Source organism: Sebastes fasciatus, chromosome 21, assembly GCF_043250625.1.
Source record: "Sebastes fasciatus isolate fSebFas1 chromosome 21, fSebFas1.pri, whole genome shotgun sequence".
In the NCBI taxonomy this organism is placed as follows: domain Eukaryota; kingdom Metazoa; phylum Chordata; class Actinopteri; order Perciformes; family Sebastidae; genus Sebastes; species Sebastes fasciatus.
The window spans coordinates 11,939,595-11,963,423 of NC_133815.1; the positions used below are offsets into that span (position 1 = coordinate 11,939,595).

The window sequence follows — 23,829 nt, forward strand, 5'->3', positions numbered from 1 at the left end:
CTAAATACTTTCTCAGCACTGTGACAGTCATCCATGTAATACATTTAAATATCTGGCAAAAACATGAGCTATTCAGTAGACCATGTGTGTGCAGAAAACCTATTCAACTATTTTAAATTCATATATTACATTAAATATAATCTAATAAGTTTCCTCTTCCTTAACCGCTATACTGAAAACCCTCCAATTTAGGATGTGGCTTAAATAATGGTACAAGAAAATCATTATAAGAAGCGGTGCCAAAGTTCATGCGCATGAGAAAAAACAGACACCTCCAACGCCCCACTGGGATTGTCTCCTCTGCGATACATGACATCAAAAATATACATTTAGCCATTACAATACCGTAAAAAAAAAGACATGACACAAACCCAGGCCAAAGCGGCTGTCTGTAAAAAAAGGCAGACTTGGTGAGTGTCTGCTTCGATGGAGAGCAGACTCGTTGGGTGAATAGACTCCAGTGTGTACGGCTTCTGTTTCTGTGCTGCATCACTGCCACGCCACAACCCGACGGAGCTGGCCACTCTGCCAGAGTGTGTACTACCGAGAGCCAAACTGTATTGGGAGTGACTCCGCAGAGACATCCCACACATGGCAGCCGATTCCCTTTGAGCCTGTGCAGAGGCTTGAGTTTGTTGTTCCATTATGTAATGCTGTGACAGGCTACACTTGAATGACTGACTGGTGCTAGGTTAGGCTGTGCGTTAAATGCAACCGTGGTGTGCGTTTAAATGTTTGGCTGCAGAAGAACACATGCAAAAAGTTTTTTTAGTAACAGCCAAAGCCTGAAGGGAAACAATGCTGCAGTCATTGCCTCACGACTTTACAATACTGTATTTACAAAAGGACTGAATATGTGAAGACAAATGTGTACCTTATACACCAGTGAAATTGTTCAATTTCTCAGCTTTATGTTGCATAATATAGAATGAAAAAAAATCATTTTGTTTAGCATGAAATACCCACAAACTGTACAGCAGTTGCACTTTTTAATGTTTTATTTATTTTTTTGCATGAATCCTTTACTGTATAAGTCTTGGCTACTTCTAGAACAAAAGAAGGAATTGAATAAAAAAGCACCTTCAAGAGAAATCACAGATAATCCCACCCTTACAAGTTAAACATGAACCAGTAACTGCTAGACATGCACACTTCCAGGTGAAATCCAAATCAGCTCGTAGTTCACGTTTTAATTGCCAGACGTGTTGATTTGATTGAAGAGTTTGTCCTTAATGACTTGAGACATCAGGCCATGAATTGCCTCTATGGTTGTCTTGCAGCTAAAACAAACCACAGGGAGAAATGGAGATTAGTTCAATTACACAACGGCAAAACAGACACAACATGCAGAGATGTAACATCTACACTAGTATCAGTCGACTATCTAGAGCAATAAATAGTGACGGTGCTGTTTGTAGTCATTTACTATGTATCAGATATTACAGTAACTAGTATTAATAAAGAGATCAATAGGCTTAGTTTCTATTCTCTTTGGTTGGTTTGAATCACAAACCTATTTAATTAATCCATTATTATAAAATAATGCAAAAAATTGAATAGTGCTACAGGTTTATTTTTCCTTTTCTGTTTTTAATCACACTACTTCTAAATAAGAAGGGCTGTAACCGAATAGATTAAAAAACAAATGAGTATAATTCTAAGTCAATGAATCGATTGAGAGAAAATTAATCAGCAACTATATTGATAATCAATTAATCGTTTGAATCATTCCCTGTTTTATATCATTGTAAACTGAATCTCTTTGGGTCAAACTTTTTATCAATTAATTGAGAACATAATCTGCAGATTAATCAAGTGATAAAAACAATGTTGGTTGCAGCCTTAAATCAAACATTTGACAAAATTCAAATTGACACAAAAATTCTATCACCAACTGTCCTTCATATCGGTGATTAATTCAACAATTGTGGACATGTGATGAAAACAACACATCTTATCAAGGATTAAGGTTATTGTTAATATAACATAAAGAACAATAATGTATTATCAACAAAGCATTTGAGTTGGTAAATACTGAATATAACACAGTAACAATATCTGATGAAATGGATTAACAGTAATACCACTTTCTTGGGGAACAGTGAAATTATAGTTCCCAAAATAAATGAAGTGGATGTTTAAGTTTGCAGCTTTTTTTTTTCCTGTGAAAAAGATTTACCTATCTCGTGTTGCTTTGGCCAGTTTGTCCTCAGACTTCCTGTCGTGTGTGTCCAACCCGAGCATGAAGCTGCCTCTGCCCAGCTGGGCCTCGGACTGCTCCAGCTTCTCTGACAGGTCAAACACCTGGCCCGTGGTGTAGTCCGAGTTCTGACCATTCAACAAACACACACACACACAAATCAACTCATGCACAATTTGCCAACAAAAGCCAGATAACTGATTTTCCACAAAGACGAAGAATTTTGCAGAATGGCAACAAATCTGTCCATCAAGCTGTAGGAGCACTTTGTGTGCTGCGGTGAATGAAGAGAAGCCGGTGAAAGGTTTGCTTAAGGTGAGGCCGTGTTTTTAGTGGAAAAGGTAATTAAAGCACAATGACACAGGGGCCCCTGACTAGGGCGACAGTGTAGCAACTGACAAAGCCTGTCACCCAATGAGCAAATCTTGACATCTAGTCAATTCATCTTCATCCAGAATGCCAAAGAGCCAACTGTTTGGATAAGCCTGATGCCTATTTAGACTGTTTAGTCAAGCTCGGGACAGAGCGACTGCATCCACAATGGGAATTCACGTGAGGGGGCTTTCAATCTTTAGGGGGGGGAAAGCAGAGGATCTATGGCGAACCACGGCAGCATCTGTATCACTTTATACTTATCTCCCTTGTTAAAAAGTTTAAATTAAGCTTATTACTAGAATCAATAAACAGGGACTCTTGGCTACTAAGCAGCGATAAATCACAACATCACAAGCGGGTGACCACATGTCTCAATGAGTTATAGTGTAATAATTAACCATAAATCAAAATGTCAAACAATTAACCAACATGTAGTTTTTTGAAGTTGCCTACATACCGTGAGGAGACTTGAGGAACTTAAGGTATTGACCCAATATTTGTTCCAAAGGAGTTCCAGGAGCTTTCTATCAAGGGAGGACTTAAAATAAGTCACCTCCAAGGCATAATACCTAAATAAAACAAATCAAAGAAAGATATTAGCCACATACAGTATACTATATAATTTAAAAATATAATTTATTATAAATATCTGTAATATGTTGACAACACTGTGATATATATGAATACTCACTGTTTACAGTGAACACCAAAGTCTTCAATCTTGTTCAAGGGGATTGTCTGGTATTCTGAGGGTCCCTCATCAGGAGGTTTGTAACCCTGAAAATCCAAAAGAGGAAATGCTGAGAAATAACAACAAACGGAATAGCTTTTCTGTACCATAACCAGATGATTATTACACTAATAAGGAATGAAGTAATGAGATAGACAGGCAATTACAAGATCATGCATTTGAGTTTATATAGTATATAATTAATCGCAAATTATTTTGTTACTTTTAGAATTATAGTCTCAGGAGAACTGCCGCTATATACAGCCTTTGCTTTACCTTTGGGTAGGTCCTGAAGGCGCCAAGGTTGACTTTCCCTGCTGAAATAGTCCGAGTAGGGTCGATCTGTAGGAAGCAAGATACAGTAGAACAGGAAAACAAAGTCAGGGGTCACACAAACCTCCAGGGACCACTCAAATCCGGCCACCAGGAGCCTTTTACTGTGGCTGTCAGTGTGCTGAAAATACACACTTAATTATGTGACGCCCGTGGCATTTAAGCACTGCTAAACCAAATGAAGTGTAAATAGCATATATGGTTGCAATAGCAAAATATTAATCAGTACAACATGGAAACTTACAACTCATACATCAACAATCTCACCCTCTTCTCAGTTACATTAACTTCGATCGTCATAATTAGAAAGAAAAGGTTTTACTTCCCCAAATACCATGTTCATGGGGTGCGATTAGAAGTCACAGTGAACAAAGCATTTGGCTTAAAATTTAAATGATACTATTTCCTCAGTCTTACCACAACGGCCACAAAAGGCTCCTGAAACTGCTGGTTGAGCATCTGAGTGCTGACATCGATGCCTGAGAGCCAGCATCCGTAGCCCGGGTGACTGTGGTACCAGCCAATAGCATTCTCCAGCCGGCCAACCTAAGAGATTACAGATAGATAGATGTCAGTTATTATTCAAGGCATGAAATTCGCCATTATGCAAGAATAGGATATATATTTAATTAATAAATAATTTTCAATTTGGCAACAGAATTGTATGGTATGTATGGTGTATTTTTAATAACAGTATTTGACAATACGTAGGAGATATGGGTGGGATATGAATAACTAGGGCTGTCCTGAATACCATTTTTTGGGCTTCAAAGCTTCGGTGAGAAATATTGGAAGGTATGCGAAGCTTTGGGACAGTGCCGCTGCCGCACTACTGTACACACACGCACTTCTACACACAACAAACGGCCATATCCGTCTGAGAATAATTAATAATAATTAATGCTGAATATGAATAATGTTGTGTGATTATTACTTATTTCATTGACTATTTGGGGATTTATACATTATTATTACATACTTATACTGTATGTGTATATATATATATATCAACGAAGCATTCGAATACTGATTTGGAGGTCAATTACCATGGCAATGGTCAAAGCTTCGAAGCATTCGGGTCAGCCCTATGGATAACAATCTGCTTTCACAGTATATGTAATTTCATACTGCGATATTGATATATAGTGACATTAGTACATTTATAAATCAATTGAGCAAGTTTATGGACACATGACTAAACCTGTAAATTAATTGCCCTACAGAACAATGTTCTTCATTACATTGATGCAAATAAATATTATAAAACAAATTCCAACATAACCATACAGTATTCCTGCTTATTGTTTTTGCAACAGTGCCCATAATGGCCTAATACAATGGGAGGATAATAAGGATAATAAAGCAATAGCTACCATAGTGTTATCGGTAGACAAATAGTATAATCTGACTGTATACGTCATATAGCCCAACCCTACAGTAAGAAACTATATGTATCAGCTTCAAAACTCATGTGGGTGTATGTATATTACAAACATAATAATTGAATGAAATTTGGCCAAGTTTCAAAATAAAAAATATGGTTGCAATCAATTGCATCTACAGAAAGTGATGAACTATAAACCAAAAATAATGCAACTCTGTGAGATGCCCTTTAAGAAGTCAGTGTCAGACCTGTTTGGCATTTTCAATGTAGGCAGCCATGTATTCATATGCTGCAGCCTGGGCGTTGACTCGAGTCTCTGTGCCCTCCACGGGCAGGGCAAAGCTGTCCATAATGATCATGGTTTCACCATCCACCTTCCCCAGCATGAGGCCCATCACCTCCAGGTTTCCTCCAGACCTGGCATGCATCACCATCTTCAACAGGGCCAAGGCTGAGATCTTGCAGTACTTGAAATAGTGGTGACTGGTGGGGTCAAAGAAAGATACATATTCAATATCAGGTATATTAATCTATTAGGCAAGGCAAGGCAAAAGTGCAAAAGAACATTAAGACATAATTAAAACAGTTATAAAAACAATAAAGATTAGAAAATAAAAACAAGCTACAAATAAAAGCTAGGATAGAAGCTAAAATAAAGTATAACACACAAGAGTAAAAGCTCTAATGCAGTATAAGATCATTATCTGGTTTAATAAAAGGCAGCAGCAAAGGAAAGTTTTAAGCGAGTTGGAGTTGGTCCTGCAGGTTTCTGGGAGCTTGTTCCAAATATTTTGTGCACAAAAACTGAACGCTGCTTCTTCTGCATGTTTAGTTCTGAGTCTGGGGGACACTAAGCAGACCTGATCCAGATGACCTGAGAGGTCTGGATGGTTCATAACATAGCAGAAGATCAGACATGTATTTTGGCCCTACACCATTTAGTGCTTTGTAAACCAGCAGCAGTATTTTTGAAATCAATTCTCCGAGAGAGACAGGGAGCCAGTGTAGAGACCTCAGAACTGGACTGATATGATCCACTTTCTTTATTAGGGCTAATGTGAAGAGTGGACATTGGCAGAGACACACCACACAGTTTGACATACTACTGTTGACAAACAAGCTCATGCTAGTTTGTTGCTAAGCTAACAATAAACTACCGTGACTCAACATACGACACCAAGCTCAAGAATCATTTAACAACTTAAACTATGATACCACATTGCTGTTTTGTACTCACTCCTTCGTCCATGGCTTCGCAGCGAGGATTTCTTGTTGTTGCTTTTTGTCATATTTGTATATTTCGTCTATGCTCTGAACTTCCGTCATGCTGTTAGACAGCTCCCACGTCTTCTGGGCCGTGCTGCTCCCAGCCATGATTGAATTAACTATCTAAACAACAAAAATGAGGTGTTAAAATCCCTATTTCTGCTCAAGAAAGCGAAGAAATGTTGTATTTCTCTAAAATATTTTGACACCGTGACAAGAGCTAAACGTCCACTTGCTCAGGTAGCCATGACAGTGGGTGATACCAATACACTAACGGGCAGTCGTAGGGGACATTTGTCATTACATTTACAATTAAATTTACAAATATGACGTTAATATGTTTATATGGTCCATATAATCTGTAAAACTGACGTATATGTATAACAATAATATTTCACCTGAAGCGATTTTTCTTTTACCGTTTTTATCACTCATATTAAAGCACAGTCACCCCTCTGCCAGAATGCATGGTATAGTCTTGGGAAGACTCACAGCTAGCTAAAGGTTCACTTGCTCAGGACAGTGGATGATACCAATACACCAACGTGCATTCGTAGGGGACGTTTGTCATAATGTTACACAAATATGACGTTAATATGTTTAAATAGCTAGCAATTTTTACATTAAAACTGAACTATATATATGTATAACAATAATGTTTCACCAGAAATGATTTTTTTTTTTACCGTTTCTATCGCTCATATTAAAGTACAGTCACCCCTCTACCCAGAATGCATGGTTTAGTCCTGCGAAGACAACAACTTTTTTTGGGTGAAACCAATACACCAACGTGCACTCGTAGGGGACATTTTTCATTATGTTACACAAATATGACGTTAATATGTTTACATGGTACATGACATTTTTACATTAAAACTGAACTATATATGTGTAACAATATTATTTCGCCAGAAGCTATTTTTTTTTACCGTTTCTATAACTCCTATTAAAGTACAATCACCCCTCTGCCAGAATGCATGGTCTAGTCCTGGGAAGAATCACAACCAGCTAACCGTTGGGGACTCACTGACATCTAGCGGTTCTTTAAGGAAAAGTAGGTCATTTCACGAAGGTTTTTTGCTTTTATTTCTTTGGCAGTGTACTTTTAATAAGGGCTAAAGTGTTTGCTAATGTCAGCTAATGCTTATTAATGAAACTAAAGCCGACAAAGGCTTGTATTAGTTAGCCTCTCTCCTTGGAGAACCTTTTTGTGTCATGGTTGCCTATAGCAACGGAATCATGGTTGCCTATAGCAACGGAATCATGGTTGCCTATAGCAACGTAATGATGCTTAAGCGCCTTGTTTACACACAAGAGCATTTTGACCACTTTGTGATCTGTGAAGGCAAATAATATAAATCAGAATAATATATTATATTATAATTTTATGTATTACTTGTGTGGCTAGAACGGAGCTTTGATATACATAGTAATTAATGGACGTTTGTCGAGGAGCATGAAGAGGAAACACCCAAAGATATATCATCACTGAAGTGTGATACATGCAAATCGAGGTAGATTCCTTCCTGATATGTATATGTTCTTAATATGTCTTGTACAAAGTATTTCTTATATATATACATTCATACTTCCTGATATGTATATGTTCTTAATATGTCTTGTACAAAGTATTTCTTATATATATACATTCATGCTTCCTGATATGTATATGTTCTTAATATACCTTGTACAAAGTATTTCTTATATATATACATTCATACTTCCTGATATGTATATGTTCTTAATATGCCTTGTACAAAGTATTTCTTATATAATATATAAGAAATACATATTATGTACATTCATGCTTCCTGATATGTATATGTTCTTAATATGCCTTGTACAAAGTATTTCTTATACATATCAGGAAGTATGAATGTATATATATATGTTCTTAATATGCCTTGTACAAAGTATTTCTTATATATATACATTCATGCTTCCTGATATGTATATGTTCTTAATATACCTTGTACAGAGTATTTCTTATATATATACATTCATACTTCCTGATATGTATATGTTCTTAATATGTCTTGTACAAAGTATTTCTTATATATATATACATTCATACTTCCTGATATGTATATGTTCTTAATATGTCTTGTACAAAGTATTTCTTATATATATACATTCATACTTCCTGATATGTATATGTTCTTAATATGCCTTGTACAAAGTATTTCTTATATAATATATAAGAAATACATATTATGTACATTCATGCTTCCTGATATGTATATGTTCTTAATATGCCTTGTACAAAGTATTTCTTATATATATACATTCATACTTCCTGATATGTATATGTTCTTAATATGTCTTCAAGATTCAAGATTCAAGATTCAAGATGTTTATTGTCACGCCGGTTATACAGGTACAATCGTGTGAAATGCTTTTTGCTGGGAAGCTCCATTAAAATAATAAGTTATATTACTTTATAAAAGGAAATACTTTGTACAAGGGTATATTAAGAACATATACATTAAGAACATATACAGTATATACAGTATAAGATATATTTTTGTGTTAGAAGGTGTCGTATGAATTATCTATTTAAAAGTCTGATGGTCAGGGGGATAAAACTGTTCCTCTGTCTGCTGGTGAGAGTCCTGGGGGTCCTGTATCTTCAACCAGAGGGCAGGAGGGAGGACAGGCTGTTGTGGGGATGTGTGTTGTCCTTAATGACACTCAGTGTATGTGAAGTATCAATGCTCTGATGATTACCACGTTGTTTTATAGAGCTTAAATAGCGAATGTTTTAACATAATGTGTTAACGTCCTCTATAGTCAAGAGCTGGTAATATAAACAACACCGTGTGGATATGCCTCCAGCATCAACAGCACAAAGAATATTCCCTAATCCAGACAGAGGTATTGTGCAAGTCTCTGATACTGAACAGATTACATTCTTTGGTTTATGTCATACACTTTATGTATTAAATATTTGATACTTTCCAGATTTTGGTTTAAGTTTACTGCTGGGAAACGACTATGAAAGGAAGAAGAAGAAACTTCAGCAGGAGCTTCAACAGGACTACAAACATTATGCTGCCAAGGTCTGATGTTGTATTTGAAAACGATCATTAAGACATGTTTCATTATGTAGCCTCTCTGTTGCATTTTTGCTGACTCCCCATGCTGTCCTTTGTTGTCATGTTCTTCCTCCAGAAAAAGGATGTGAACACTAGTGAACCTCATCCACAACCACAGGGTCTCTCCCTACCTATTGATGAGCATATATCAGTTCAGGTGTGTGTCTGTGTTTCTGTGTGCCTGGGTGGGAGTACATATTTGTGCGTGTACATTTGTGTGTGTGTGTATCCCCGAGTGTGACATAACAAGAAACAGGTAACTCTCCATGGTCATCAAAGTGGGACTTTTCTCCCTGACATGACGTAACTTGCTCTCAACACTTATGGAGTTGATATACTGCAGTGCAGTGAATTGTTGACTGTGCTTTGTGTCTCATGGCAACTGTTTTAGTTTACAAGTGCTTGCAGATATGTCAAGGCTCAGTAAGAGGGTGGGAAGAGGCCAAATCAGTGGCCCAGTGGCCTAATGGATAAGGCATCAGCCTCCGGAGCTGGGGATTGTGGGTTCAAGTCCCACCTGGGTCGATTTATGAAGAATATGTGTCTTTAAAATAATATGGATTCAAATTCCTATAATGCAGGGATGTGGGAACTGCATTGCTCTGGGACATGCAAGTGTGTCTTAAATTACAGATGTTTTCAGTTGATCTGGTTGACATCCTAACAACTGAAAACACCTGTGTGGGTGTTCAGAGGCTAATGCAACATCATTGTATCTATGATATAATTAATTCAAGCGACAGAACTTGTCAGTCATTACAGTCATATGGCTGCTTCAGAAACATGACTGATTTTGTTTCTCTCACAGGAAAAACTAAGAGATGAGAGAAAGAAAGAATACAACCTCTTCCTACAGGAAAAAGCTCAAATCGGCAGGTTAAAGAGGGGAGCACCTCCCGTCACTTCAAAGGTAATACCAATAATAAACACATTGATAGTTACATTTTTGCAAAATAATAGCAATTCACTTAAACAAAATACATGGGTTGTAGAAAAATATTTTTGTCGTATAAAGTAAATGCTTTTCACATTCTCACATTTTCACTTTCAGTCTGGACAGGTTCAAGCTTCAGATGCAGTGCACATTTCTTCTCCAGCTTCTCATCTGCACATCCTCAACACCCATACAAACACACACCCTCCTCCCAGGCAGCGCCCCGCATCCAGGAGAGATGCTGCCACTCTGACTGAGACAGTGGATAATGGAAAAAGCACAGTGTCTTGGCGTCCAGGACGTCGGGGACGAAGGCGTTGGCAAATCCGTAGACTAAAAGAGCCCTATAACTCTGAGGAGGTTCCAATCACAGAAAAAGAGGATGAGTTGGAGTTCAGACACAGGGGGCAACAAGACAGACACGCTCCGTACAAAGAGGAGAGGAGAACCACAGAACTCAGAGACAACAGGTGTAGCTTTTTTCTGTGCAGTTACATATATACCATAGACAGAAGAGCAGGTATGATGAAATAATTTTTCTTCATTTGTCTCTATGGCAGAGCTCCTCAGGACACAAAGGAGGTGGAGGCACCTGGTGTTCATGATCAGAACAACAATGAATGGGTTTGGAAGTCAGAGTAAGCAAGATTCATTTCTATGTACAGTTCTGGTCGACTGCAGCAATGAGATTTGTAATGCTGAACCAGAATTATCCTAGATAGCAGCAGTGCTCACATGCATAGCTGGACAGCCAATAACATCCTCCTGGAAAGTCACATACATTTTCTCAATCAATAAAATAATCTGATTGATTGAGCCAACACAGGGTTACACAAGACAGGTATAGATCACTGCTGCCATACTCCGTTATTGCTCTCCAGCACTTCTCTTGCATGCCTTTCATTGTTTCCGTTCATGCCGTTAAATTGAGCCACTGTAAGCTGTTAACGTGTGAGGCGGTGATGGAGGGTGAGCTTTGGCCCAGCTCCAGGCAAACAATTACTCACCCCGGTTCTATCAGAGGAGCTGGATTGATTGGAGAATGAGGCCTCACCCCCTCATTCTCTCTCAGACCAGAAAGCTTTGCAGGCAAACTACGAGGCAGTGTGTGATGTAAAAAGGTAGCTGGGTGTGGCTCAGGCGGGAACTGATAGCTATGCTGGTACCCTTCTACGCTGTCAGTAACTGGATGGCTCTTGTGGAGTGTCTGGTTGTGTCTGTGTATCTGTGTTTAACAGTCTGCAAATGCCAGACAGCAAGAGGACGGCTGCAAGATCTCGACCTGCTGCCAGCAAGGATAAAGCAGAGTTTGCTACTGGACTAATGATTGGTAAATACAATTCTTATTGCATGATGCTTTTGGACACATATTGACTTTTGGGATTATTGATGGGATTTGTCACTTGAAATCCTTTTTCAGCATCCTTTGTGTTCTCTGTGCTCTCTGTTGTCATGCAGGAGCAGCAGAGGAGAAGACGGCCACTCAGATGAGGAAAGAACGGTATAAGCAAGACCTGCTGAAGCAAATTGATGAACAGCGGAGCAACAAGATCAGGTGAGTGTTTATTCACTAAATCAACATTTTCATTAGAGTTGTGTCACCTGGTACATCCCTGTGAGTCAACAAAACACAAAGGATGGGATGATTTTTTTTTTCTCAGGGAGAAGAAACTTGAGCTGAGGGTTGCTGCCACTGGAGCCAAAGACTCTGAGAAACAGGTAGAGCAGAATGGCAAGAACAGACTAAAACCGTATCTTGAGGTTTTCTCAATATTTGTTGCCTGATTTCCTTTGATGGATCTCTTTTACTTCACCTCTTCCAGCCTGACCGAATTATGCAGTTTGGGGCTGTAAATCAGCAATATGACAGCAGGAGACGAGATTTCCCCTACAAGCCCGGAATAGATCTCAAGGCCAAAGGGAGGGACCCAAATCCAAGGCCAAAAGATGACAAACCCACTGAGGACACCCCAGGAAAGTCCCATGTGGACTACAGTACAGCTCTCAGTCAGCTGACAGGGAAGACAGCGCCTGAGTCCGGAACGAGAACAGCACAAGGTGTCCCCCCGCTGGACTTGAATGAGGACTACCACAGGGACGTCTCAAACATGCTAGGAGAGGTGGCCAAACCCAGGTAGCTCACTGTTGCTTTGTGTTCCTATGCATGTATGACATTACCTACTCTGCTGTAAATTCATTGTAGTTTCTGTGATTCTGTTTCTTCAGGGTTGCTGGTGTTCCTCCTCCTGTTCCTCCCACTGTGAATAATAATTACCAGACTCCATATGATGCAGCGTATTACTACTATGGAACCAGGAATCCATTGGATCCTAATCTTCCTTACAATAAGAGTACAGTATTTCAGCCATCTTCATGTTGTTTTTGCCTCTTTGCCATGTGTACTTTGCATTACTGCGAACCATTTTTGATAGCAGTAGTGATAGTGTTTAGCATTTTTATTGTGTTTTTCCCACCCATCAGACAGACACTGGTTCACTGTTCCACATTCATTTCACTGTATGAACATTGACTGTCAAATTTACATAATCATTGTGTATAGAAACAGTCATGATGTTCACTATTATGGATCATTTACTGCATCTTAAGAAAGGTTCAACTCTCTGCAAGTTGATTGTATGGAAATGAATGGAAACCAGTGGCTGCTTGGAGGCAAGAAAGACATAGAAAATCTGAAACAATACATGAGGCTTTGGAAAATGAAAATGGTCAGCAGTAATGTAAAATAAACAGTCATTGCTGTGTTTAGTGTCTTCACAGTCATAAAGTGACTCACGGTATTTGGCAGTTTCACCTTAGATGGGAGTAATTCACATTGGCTTAAATAAACTCCCAGACCTCTCTGTAGAGAACTATTGCCATTTATTATGGAGCCACTTTATCACCATATCAATGGCCAAGAGGACTTGGCATAGCGATTCATCAATCTCATTTTACAGCAGAACTGATTTTATTACCAAGGGGATATATTCAGTTTATTGGATATGAGTTCAGCAGATCCAGATGGATCTCACTTCATCCAGCTGGTGTGTTTGGTTACATTTATTTTCTTTCCATTTTAATTTAGCAGCCAAATTTTGGCCTTGGTCTGAGCTCACAAACATTTTATGTTGGAAGAAAAAAAAGCTGTCAGACTGTGATAGCTAATGAAACTGTTAAATCTGTTTTGTATTTATAATCTTGTATTTTTGTATTTTCTTTCTTAGATGATCTGCCTGGAGGGGTGCGGCAGTCTGGGCATTTCCACAGTCCTCTTCAAAGACCACCTACTCCCAGACCCGGTGGCCGCACTAAGTCAGTGTCCACTTTATTCAATAGTAGTTTATTTATCCAAACGATAAATTCAGTGTATACAATTCAAAACAATTTCAAAACGTGTGCAACCCGTATTCTTTACACTGAAAACCAATTTGCAGAGTGTGAGAGCATTTACATTAGTAGATGGTCATGAGACTTTTTGTTTTTCTTCCAGAAGAGGGCCCTCACTGCAAAATTTCTGTCTGTTAGTGTCTCCTGTACACTTGCCTCCTCATCATTTGTCACTCTGTCTGCTTCTAGAGCAACTGATCAGCATCAAGCACCTCCTCTTGATTTTGGAGAGCTTCTTGCAGACAACTCCAAGCAGAGGAGAGAGACTGCACTGAGCTACAAAGAAGAACTCCGAAAGCAGGTACGACATCAGATCTACAAGGTATCATCTGATCGCCATAACCACACCCCTTGCTTTCATATATAATAACTGACTTCACAAATGAGTGAAGACAGTTTGTGACCAAAAAGTGTTTTGGGCAGTGTGTTTTCCAGTTCTGTTAACTGTTAATTGGATGTTTTTAGAGGCTGAGGAAGCACAATGTCTTACATGCTAATGCTTGCTGTAAATGGCTGTATCCTCCGTGAGGAAACCCAGACATTGAGTTAGAGACCATGGTGGGGTCATCATTTCCGCATGGGCAAAGAAATGCATTGTAGCAAGACCAGCCGACCAACTTGCACTCCACTGAAGTGGTCTCAGAAAGTGCAGCAACATCCTTCCTGCCTTGTGTCCAGATCAAAGAAAGAGAGGAGCATAAAAGAAAAGCGAAAGAAGAAAAGGAGCGTTATGATGCCAAAATAGAGGCCGAGATGATGGCGTACAGCCGCTGGGGGAGAAGTGGAGGAGGCGCTCCAATTATAGACCAAAATGGCCACCTTGTTAGTAAGTTTCACTTTCTCTTTTTAATGAGGTCTGCTACACCTGAGATCATTTTATGATGGGTCATAAATACTAATAATCTTTCAGGTACTTATAAATGTTTCAATGCCCTCAGGTGACCTGAAACGAATGCACAGGACCAACGAGGAGACATTTAGGAATCATGTGTACAGGAGTAGTGAACAGATACAAAGCTTTTTGATGAGGAAAGGATACACTCCCAGAGGTGATCCCGGGCCTCCCCTTTCTCATCGACTGCCAGGTAGTGTTCAGTCTCTCTGAGTGACTGTGCCAAAGTTGTGGCAAACTGGGTCCTGTCATCCAGTGTATTTCAGTGTACTGTGCATTTGTGCGTTCACATTGTTCTTCTGTATAGATGGATTACTGTCTGTCTCACTTGTCCCTGCAGGTTTCAATGATCAGCCATCTCCACGGCAGATCTACAAGCAGGACAGATACTATGAAGACCTGAAACGACAGGTAGGTCCTGGGCCACAGCCTTCAGTCTATCCAGGTAACTGCTTGGATGAGACACCCCTTTAAACCCCTTTTACTTTTTACGAATACTTTAGTGTTCCTGAGCACTTTCAAGAAGTTGTAAATTAACTATACATGTGACTTGTCATGACCAACAGATAGAGGAAAAGAAGCAAAAGCAGACAGAGGAGATCGAACGAAGGAAGATTGAGGAGGCGAAAGAAGAGAAGAGGCTGGAGGAGCAAAGGGCTCGCATACAGCAGCAATATGAGGAGGAGCTGGAGCGAAGCAGGCAAAGGAGGACTAACGTGAGGAGTTCGTCTCTTTGATGGAGAGCACTTCATCATGCCTCCTTCCTGACAGTTAAGGGGGTCTCCTCACACCGGGCTTGCCATTGAGAAACCGTATTCTTTACTCTCCGCAGCATCGGTTGAAAAAACAAGATTGGATCCATAAACCTAAAACACAACACCAGGAGGAGGAAAAGTGGGTGAGACAGGAAGCACAGACTGAGAAGAAGGTACCTGAGAGCGCCAGGGACAGAGGGGAGAAAAAGGCGCAGGTGATTTATGAGGTACAGTAAGCCTGAAAAGACACTAGTGCTGTAGCTTTCAGTTTTATTGAACATCTTTGTCAAGTAATGTGACTCTGCACATAAATTCGCAGAGAGCGCCATCTCCTCCCATCTCAAGTTTGCAGAGGAGGCTGACAAATCTTGTGGCATCGAGACCTTCGTCTGTTGTCTCCACCAGGACTGTAAGTCACTCAGTAAACGGATGCAAATATGTTCACATCAAGGCTTTTCTGATGTAAATCTAAAATTGCACACAATTTCCACAACAGGAGCGCTCTGTGTCAGCACCACACTTGAGACCACCCCCTTTGAAAATACCCCAGCTACAAGGTAAGACTGTCTTGAGTTATCTATACCCCACCCCCAGAAGTTATGGCAAACTGGGTCCTGTCATTCAGTGTGTTTTAGTGCACTGTGAATTTATGTGTGCACACATTGCTCTTGTTTATAGATGGATTACTGTCTGTCTTGCTTGTCCTTGCAGGTTTCAATGATCAGCCAACTTCACAGCAGCTCCACAAGCAGGACAGATACAAAGACAACCTGAAACAACAGGTAGGTCCTGGGCCACAGCCTTCAGTCTATCGAGGTAACTGCTTCGATGCGTGTGTTAAGGTGACCAAAGTGGCGAGGGCTAGAGATTCTGGACATTTAAGTATGGGATATGAGGTAACCAGAATTAGGGAGAGAGAGATCCAGGAAATTCCACCAAAAAGGAACTTTATTTCAGATGAGTTTCCCCTTTAACCTCATCAAGTGGTGTATCTATATTAAATACACAATCAAAGGGAGATGCATGACATAAACCAGCATTGCATATGCGTCTAATCAATCATCTTAATTATAAAAGCAAAGTCAGGTTATATTTGAGCACAAACAATATTCCAATGACACATGAGCAGTCATAAAGTGAACAAAGGAGCACATGGCATTAAAGGAACAACTCACTTTAGAAGACACACTTGAGGCAGGGGATCATGTATGGCTGATAGCACGGCAAACAGAGAAATGTTCTTCTCCTCCCCTCCTACTTACGGGAGCACCGATTGCGTGCTAATTGGGCTCATCTGTGCTGTTCAGAGTCAACGAGGCACAGGTGAGCCTGTGGCTGCTCTCAGAGCTCGTTAAGATGTAGGCAGGCATGATACAGTTTCTAACAGCGTGACTGTCTCCTTTAAAGAAATGAATAAAATCAGAATACTTTTTATCCACTTGCGACAGTGACGCTGGTATTGTTTTCACCTTGTGAGTCTGTGTGTGCGTCATCATGGCATAATGGGGTCCTGGAGACACCTCCTGTAGCAGGAACTACCACAGAAGTGGCTTTGAGTGGTGTTTATATTTCTGTCTATCTGTCTGTGAACCGATTTTGTCACCGCAATAATGTCGCAACTGTGCAAGATGCAGTCATGAAACTTTCCATGTGTGTAGTTGACATCAAAACGAAGGCCGAGTTTGGAGATGGGTGTGGTTCGAGTAAGGGCGTCGTCGGAAGTATGGGAAGTGGGGAAGGAGCCATTGGCCCTCCACTTTACGCCTCTGGCACGATTTAACGTTGCAGCCGGTGTGATCCCATCACAAGAGTTATTGATTATGAATACTTCCGTGTTCTTGAGCATGAAAAGACATTGGTGCTGTAGCTTTCAGTTTTTATTGAACATCTTTGTCAAGTAATGTGACTCTGCTCGTAAATTCGCAGAGAGAGCCATCTACTCCCATCCCAGCCCTGCAGAGGAAGCAGAAAAATCCGGTGGCATCCAGACCTTCGTCTGTTGTGAGCCAACCCTCCGCCAGGACTGTAAGTCACTCAGTAAACGGATGCAAATATGTTCACATCAAGACTGTTCTGATGTAAATCTAAAATAGAAAAATGCACACACTTTCCACAACAGGATCGCTCTGTGTCAGCACCACGCTCACGACCAGTCACTGCAAACATACGACTGCGACAAGGTAAGACTGTCTTGAGTTATATGTACCCCCCCCACACCCAAAATCAAATGCCTACCTGCTTTTAATCATAAATTGGCACTTAAACATTCCTGTCTCCCTTCTCTCCCTTTGCGCGCTTCAGATGGTCAGCAGGAAGTGTTCACAGAGCTGGCAACCCTCCGTAGGTATCTGAGGAATGAGCAGAGACAACTGGAGGTTCAGCTGGGCCAGACAGATCGACAGGAGAGTCCCTACCCTCCCCCCAACAGGTATTACAGTGAGACACCCCTGAGCAGCAGGGGTAATTTGCTTCGGTATACCGGCGTGCCCAGAATGAATAGGATTTTATTACTTTCTTCCTTAGCTAAAAATGAGCCATTTAGAGAACCTATTAGACGTGCTCTACCCCTTCAGGTCCAATTTCACCTAATACACCCCCAGACACATTAAGGTGAAGACACAATACTAATTCTGTCTTGTTAAATGGCAATTTTGATTTGCTATTTGTATTTAAGGAGCCTGTCTTGTGCTCTGAGTTAATGAAAGTGACCCAGGTCAAATTGGCTATCTTCTTATCTCCATTCAGATTCGTTTCAGGGATTCATTACTGCAGTAATGTAACGGTGTGATCCCAAAGGGAAATGTTCTTTTCATCCGTCTTCACCTTGCAAGATCAGCAGGGTCACCTGCAGTGCAGGTTTCAATAGGGATTCAGAAAAACACACGTGACATAGAGTAAATTCCACCCCTAAAAGTGCAGGAATGTACTACAAGCTACTTGTAAATCTTATATTCAAATAGGTTTACTGCAAATCACCAGAGAAATGCTTTTGAACTGGGGCCAGTTTCACAACTTTTCCTTGGTTCCAGTATAAGCTGCTTACACAGAAAGCCCCATGCCATAGGCCTCATAAAAGCATTTGGAAGTGTTTAACACACACAAACCAGGTGTTACGTCCTTACTATTACTACAATACTCACGTAACTCTTTTTGAATCCAGCCTAATTTACGGAGGGGCAGTGTATCAAGTGGAACTGCACGCTGTAGTCATTGTGCACAACTGGAAAGCAGTCAGGCTTGTGAACTATTGGGACATATTCAGAAAGGCATTTGTGTGTTATTTGAGGTAATTTTCCCGTTTCAAGTAGGTTTTTCCTCCTTTGCTCAGACCCAGAGGACGACCCAGATGGGACACCGTTGAATCAACGCACAAGCAAGCTGTCCAGCCATCAACCGGGAATCACTCCTCTGGTGCTGCACATGTTAATATGCAAAATATCAGGGAGTTCAACCAGCTGAAATACAGAGGTGATGAGACTTCTTGGACACTGGTTTCCTTTTATGAAGCAACATTTGTACTTCGCTCACAAGTCAGTTTTCTGTGCAATCTGTTTGACCCAGAGGTTGCAAGTAGTCATGACTGCAAGAAGAGGTCCTATAATGCACTTACAAACCGCAGTAAGACTTTTCATAGTGGTTACTGTCTTGTGAAAGTGAGATATTACTTCATTTTACTTCTATCAGTCAGATGATAGTGGTGAGAAATGAGTTCATCCCATTGAACTAAAACCAGTTGGACACTGCTTGCTTTCCTTCTGCACTCTGAACCCTTCCAACATTGAAAAAAGTGATTGAAAAACCCCTCCTGTCGTGGTGTTGATGTGAGGACAAGACACCAAGATCACCGCGGCCCTCAACCAGCTGGGTATCGCCAGATGGTTTAGACTTTCCAGAGCCTCATCAGCCCTCTGTCTCCCTCGAGCCACTCTGAAACTTTAATCGCATGAGGTCATGGGAGGCGTCCATCAGTGACAGGCAGTTTGGCAGCGTAAACAGAGAATGTAATGCAGGCGACCAAGGAAATGGCTTTGGATGGGTTCCCAGACCGAGTTAATGCAGTGGTCTGAGAGACACTCAGAGCTCCGGCTTGTAAAACCCCAAAAAATAGGAAGAAATGCTCGCCTGACCATATCACTTATCAAATTTCCAGATACAAATTAAGGATTTATGCCAAATTTACATCTGAAAGCTGCATCAGATCCATTCTCTACAGTCAAACCTCAGTGGGAAGGATGTAGCCAGGCTGTGGAGCTGTTGAGTCACAGCCAAGTTGCAGTTTAAGAGTGTAGGAAGAGGGAGACAGTGAAATTGTTGGTTTGTCTTTTAATGTCTACCTTTGGTCTGTACTCCCTGAACTGAATCTTTCTTATTATTTATTACTGTTATTGCTGCGTCATTCGAAGAAAGCCACTTTATTGCTACTGTCGAACAGATATGGGACGATACCTTTCTTTTATTTGTCAGACACAGCATCTCGTGAGGAGGTCCGTCACATGTACCCCGACCCTCCCACTGACGCACAAAGTCTGGACATCCAGCAGCAGGCACTTCTTCGTGATCAACAACGCAAAATCAGGCTTATGAAGAGAGAGGAAGAGCAGCATGGTCAGTGAGCACACTCAAATTACTCCTCAAACTGTTGTGCTCTTTAACTCATTGTTCTGTGTTTCGCTACAGACTTTTTGGACCAGAAGCCGAGCCACTGTCGTCCTGTGAGTGGTTACCACGTTCTGAATATGCATTTTCACTGTGACAGGCTAGTCAAGTACATCTTGCAATGGTTTGCTCTTCTTAAGAGTAAGTTGATGTGTGCCTCTGTGTTTATTCCTTATCTCAGAGGAACAAACCTGCAGGCTTCATCCACAGAGACTCCGTATTGCCATCTGAGACTGCTTTTGTTGGTAAGCCTGGCTGAACATGATCTGTTTGTAAAGACTGTCCCTGTTCCTCTTTTCTTCTTCTTTCAAGTATGAAGAAAGTGTTTACATCAGTGAGGGGGACACTATATGCTTTGGGATTTCTTCTTTTTCTAAGGCTCCAGACATTTTCCATAAAGGTGACATGGCTCAGGAGGTCAGCTACATGCACCCACACAATGCCACACTACAACAGCCTCTGCGCCAGGATAATTTCGCTCTGTGTCCCTGTGCCAGGCTAATTGTGGCCCATGCCAGCTCCTGTCTCTGTGTTGCAGCTGGTGCCAACGCTGGGTGCAAGGCGCACATGCCAGCTGTGGGGTGGAGATAGCACAGTGCCAGCCTTTGGGAAGGGGGGGCAGTAGAGGAATTGTTTAAAAAGCCTGGTGCAGGAAGGCAGCCTTTTAAATAATTCCCGTTACCTTTTTCCATCCAAAACCCTTTCCAGTAAGAAGTTTTGCTGAATGGACTGATTTCATTATTTTTTCACATTACACATATCTGAGCTGAATGAACTTTTAGATCCCTAATCTCCATCCAGCTGTAAAGAGGTTTGTGTGTAATGATGAATGGCTTTTGTCAGATGTTTACAGTGATGGTGGTGCGTGTGAAGAGCAGGTTCTTCACCGGAGACGCCGTCAGCCCTCAGCAGAGCGCCAGGAGACGACAGCCCCACGGAGGAGACATGACTATGATGTATGGTGCCGAGCAGTACATGGATTCTTTTGATTGCTTCGGGTCACTACAGTAACAGAGCAGTATCCCTTACTGATGCTTTTGATACTGTATTACTCAAGTCCCATTTTTGCTTTTACAACACTTAACAGATGAGAGTTGTAGTCAATCTCTTCCTTCTGATCTCTTTTGTACAGGAGGTGGCCGTGTCCATGGATCAGGAGGACCGTAACATCCAGCCAGATGCTCAGTCTGTGCAGTCAGTGACTAGTTTGAACCTTGAATCTAAAGACGGCGCCCATAACCAGCAACGCATCACGAGACAAGACACTAGTGATCACAACGCCAGATCAGGTGAGAGGAAACACTTTACATAGTAGATGTATTTAATTAAATAATCCGGATGCTAATATGTCTTTCACTAGTAAATTAGCAGATAAAATAAAGTGCTGACAGATAAAATAAAGTGCATGTAACTTTATATTCAAGCTTAATTTTTAACCAACTCTTAACTTGCCAGATTTACAACACATGCTTCAGTCTCTTACTAAAGCTTTGCCTTTTCATCCTTTCAAAAAAGATGACAGTTAACTAATGTTTTAGAACAATCAAAAACCAACTTGACTCAAAATTGTAGATGATGAACAAAAAAAAATTATGTATATGCCGAATTTTAAGCATCCTTTATTTTCTGATAGCCTAAAGAAATGTGTGATGGATAAGCCTATGTGTTCTCCAGAGGGGCTGTCTGGTGATGAAATGGATGTCTTGTCTCTGCGTTCTGCCCTGGAGAGGCGTGTCTCCATGGAGACTGTTGCCACCGAGGCCTGGCTGCGGCCCGGCACGTCGGATACTGTAAAACGCGCCGGCTGTAGGGAGAGGCCAAAGCGTAAGATAGATGCTCCACCTTGGCTTAGCTGCTCTCCAAACAAGGGAGTCTAGTTCCCCTTTTTCTTTGGATGTCTCTCCTGAGAATGAACAACATTGCTGTGATGCTTGAACCTACTGACCAACACGTTAATTGTGGGTGTTTGTTAGATCACGTAGCTTCAAAAGCTTTTTAGACACCAGAGTCTGCCTGTAAAAATATGAATGTCTGTTAGTTTAGACAAGAACCATCTTACACAAGACTCTCTAAGCATGAAAATTGCACTTTTTTACCTTGTATGGTGCATATCTGTGAATGTACCATAAACATATGTATGTGTTATTTTTGTTATAAATATACACCGGAGAGTTTATTTTATAATAAAATGATATTTTAATGGCCTGGCTGATCATTAATGGAAAAAAATAAACAGCTAGCGGTTCTATCATTTAGAAGTCAGTGATTCAGCATTTCAAATCAACCAAGTTCAAAAACTTTATTGACCTAGAACCTGATTAGAATGCCGGATGATGTATCGTACAGAAAGTTGTACATAATCTTTTTTGCAACATAGAAAACTTTACATTGCTGTATCATATACATTTTGTTTTCTACATCCATGAGCAGGAATGCATCCCATTCATACTTAAAGCACAGCTAACATTTGTCATTTTTCTCTATACATATACCGTTCCCCCAAACCAAAGAAAGAAACATTAAATATATTATTAACTTTTGATTTTGTACACAAAGAGTGAAAACTAAACTCAAACGTGAAAACAAACTAGTGACTCAAAAAGCAGCTAGCATCAGGTTGCTCTCTTATCTTCCAGTTTCAGAAGCCCAGTTATCATCTATCTCCGATAAAAACCTAAGAACATATAAAATGGAATAATTTAACCCTTCACTTTCCGCAGCCATGTTCAGTTACAAATTGTACTGTATAGGACAATCTGCAGGAGATGGTACAGTCAAATAAATTATCACAAAAGTAAAATCTCCAGTGCATTCAAAAAAGAGATCAAGTGCAGCAAATCCAGAGGAGGAAAAAAAAAATAAAGAAAAATAAATGAAATCTAGTGTTATAAGATTATATTACATAGCGGCAGATCTGTACAACTAGTTTCATCCAAGAGGCTACCAATACTAATGTTAGCCATCTGCGGTGCAGACAGAAAGATCATTATTATCAATGTGTGACAAATGCCACATCATAGTTACTAAATATGTCTTTTTGCATGTTGTTGAACCCATTCATTCTTTACTTTTTAAATATACAGTAAGAAGCACACATTGTTTGAAATATATTCCTTCTGAGCAGATCAGAGATATGGATAACTGTCAGTTGTTAATCAGTAGTTTGATCCAGTGGAGGCATCGCTACACCTTGTACAAGACATCACTGTTTTCACCGTAATATCAAGTACTCTGTTGGGGCTGTTTGTGTGTTATAGGCGTGTCTGTGTGTGTGTGGTGACAGGGTTAAGGGTGCGGGTGGGTGGTAGCAGATAGCCGATTGGTAATCAGCTGTTTGAGTCAGGCGTAAACCACGTGGAGGGCCCTGAGGTGACACAGAGCCACAGCGAAACGTAGTCGCACAGACCTGAGGCGGGTTGCCCCAGTAGAGCTCTGTGTTCCAGGCTGACTGCTGTCCAGCATCACTGGGCCTCCTCCGCGGTCTCCTCCACCAACTCTGTGCCCGCCTCCTGCTCAACGTGTGCCGGCTGAGGTTCTGGTTCGGGCTCAGGCTGCTGCGCGATATGAAACACGAGACCGATGCGCAGGTAAAACTTTCTTAGAACAGCCCGTAGCTCCGGGATCAGGTCGAACTGCATGATCTCACACAGCAGAGGGTAGTATCTGGATGCATGCGCCTTGAACTGTGGGATGAGACAGAAAGAGAGTGACACCCATGTCTTGGTACTGCACAGAGTAAAGGAACACTGTTAAGCACTTAAATCATATCTATATGCTGGTTATTTGGTACGAAATGGCTGTAGGTGACAAACAGCAGAATTC

At 40.7% G+C, this 23,829-nt stretch overlaps 3 protein-coding genes and 1 non-coding gene across 10 annotated transcripts in view; 2 read left to right on the forward strand and 2 right to left on the reverse strand.

Annotated features, from left to right (window-relative positions):
* Positions 1–980: 980 nt before the first annotated feature.
* On the reverse strand, positions 981–6,542 carry cops5 (COP9 signalosome subunit 5). The gene is made up of 8 exons (XM_074622691.1): positions 6,260–6,542; positions 5,271–5,505; positions 4,056–4,184; positions 3,582–3,647; positions 3,267–3,352; positions 3,033–3,144; positions 2,180–2,328; positions 981–1,280 (listed from the first exon to the last, which is right to left on the reverse strand). The coding sequence occupies exons 1-8, from the start codon at positions 6,394–6,396 to the stop codon at positions 1,190–1,192; spliced, it is 1,005 nt and encodes a 334-aa protein (XP_074478792.1). The 5' UTR covers positions 6,397–6,542; the 3' UTR covers positions 981–1,189.
* Positions 6,543–7,266: 724 nt separating this feature from the next.
* cspp1a (centrosome and spindle pole associated protein 1a) lies at positions 7,267–22,210 on the forward strand. 4 transcript variants are annotated; one of them, XM_074622476.1, is made up of 33 exons: positions 7,267–7,342; positions 7,697–7,802; positions 9,079–9,162; positions 9,250–9,347; positions 9,460–9,540; positions 10,192–10,293; positions 10,435–10,787; positions 10,878–10,955; positions 11,556–11,647; positions 11,776–11,872; positions 11,979–12,036; positions 12,141–12,451; positions 12,544–12,668; positions 13,542–13,629; positions 13,894–14,005; positions 14,383–14,530; positions 14,643–14,789; positions 14,937–15,007; positions 15,163–15,312; positions 15,429–15,578; positions 15,671–15,760; positions 15,848–15,908; positions 16,063–16,133; positions 17,278–17,376; positions 17,471–17,531; positions 17,653–17,779; positions 18,680–18,819; positions 19,816–19,956; positions 20,029–20,063; positions 20,189–20,252; positions 20,851–20,963; positions 21,140–21,296; positions 21,682–22,210. In XM_074622476.1, the coding sequence occupies exons 3-33, from the start codon at positions 9,114–9,116 to the stop codon at positions 21,882–21,884; spliced, it is 3,672 nt and encodes a 1,223-aa protein (XP_074478577.1). In that variant the 5' UTR covers positions 7,267–7,342; positions 7,697–7,802; positions 9,079–9,113; the 3' UTR covers positions 21,885–22,210. The 4 variants fall into 4 exon arrangements, with proteins under 4 accessions (XP_074478577.1, XP_074478578.1, XP_074478579.1 ...); XM_074622477.1 differs by lacking the exon at positions 7,697–7,802 and having other exon boundaries at positions 7,271–7,342; XM_074622478.1 differs by lacking the exon at positions 7,267–7,342 and having other exon boundaries at positions 7,569–7,802; positions 15,429–15,566.
* trnar-ccg (transfer RNA arginine (anticodon CCG)) lies at positions 9,836–9,908 on the forward strand. Its single transcript has one exon. It is a non-coding gene; the product is annotated as a tRNA-Arg (tRNA).
* A 70-nt stretch (positions 22,211–22,280) lies between the features above and the next one.
* The window catches only part of arfgef1 (ADP-ribosylation factor guanine nucleotide-exchange factor 1 (brefeldin A-inhibited)), a 56,714-nt gene continuing 55,165 nt past the window's right edge, over positions 22,281–23,829 (reverse strand). For all 4 annotated transcript variants that reach the window (XM_074622474.1, XM_074622473.1, XM_074622471.1 and 1 more), the window contains one exon: positions 22,281–23,690. In XM_074622474.1, the coding sequence (XP_074478575.1) occupies positions 23,469–23,690 (222 nt within the window). In that variant the 3' untranslated portion in view covers positions 22,281–23,468. The remainder of the gene's footprint in view (positions 23,691–23,829) is intronic.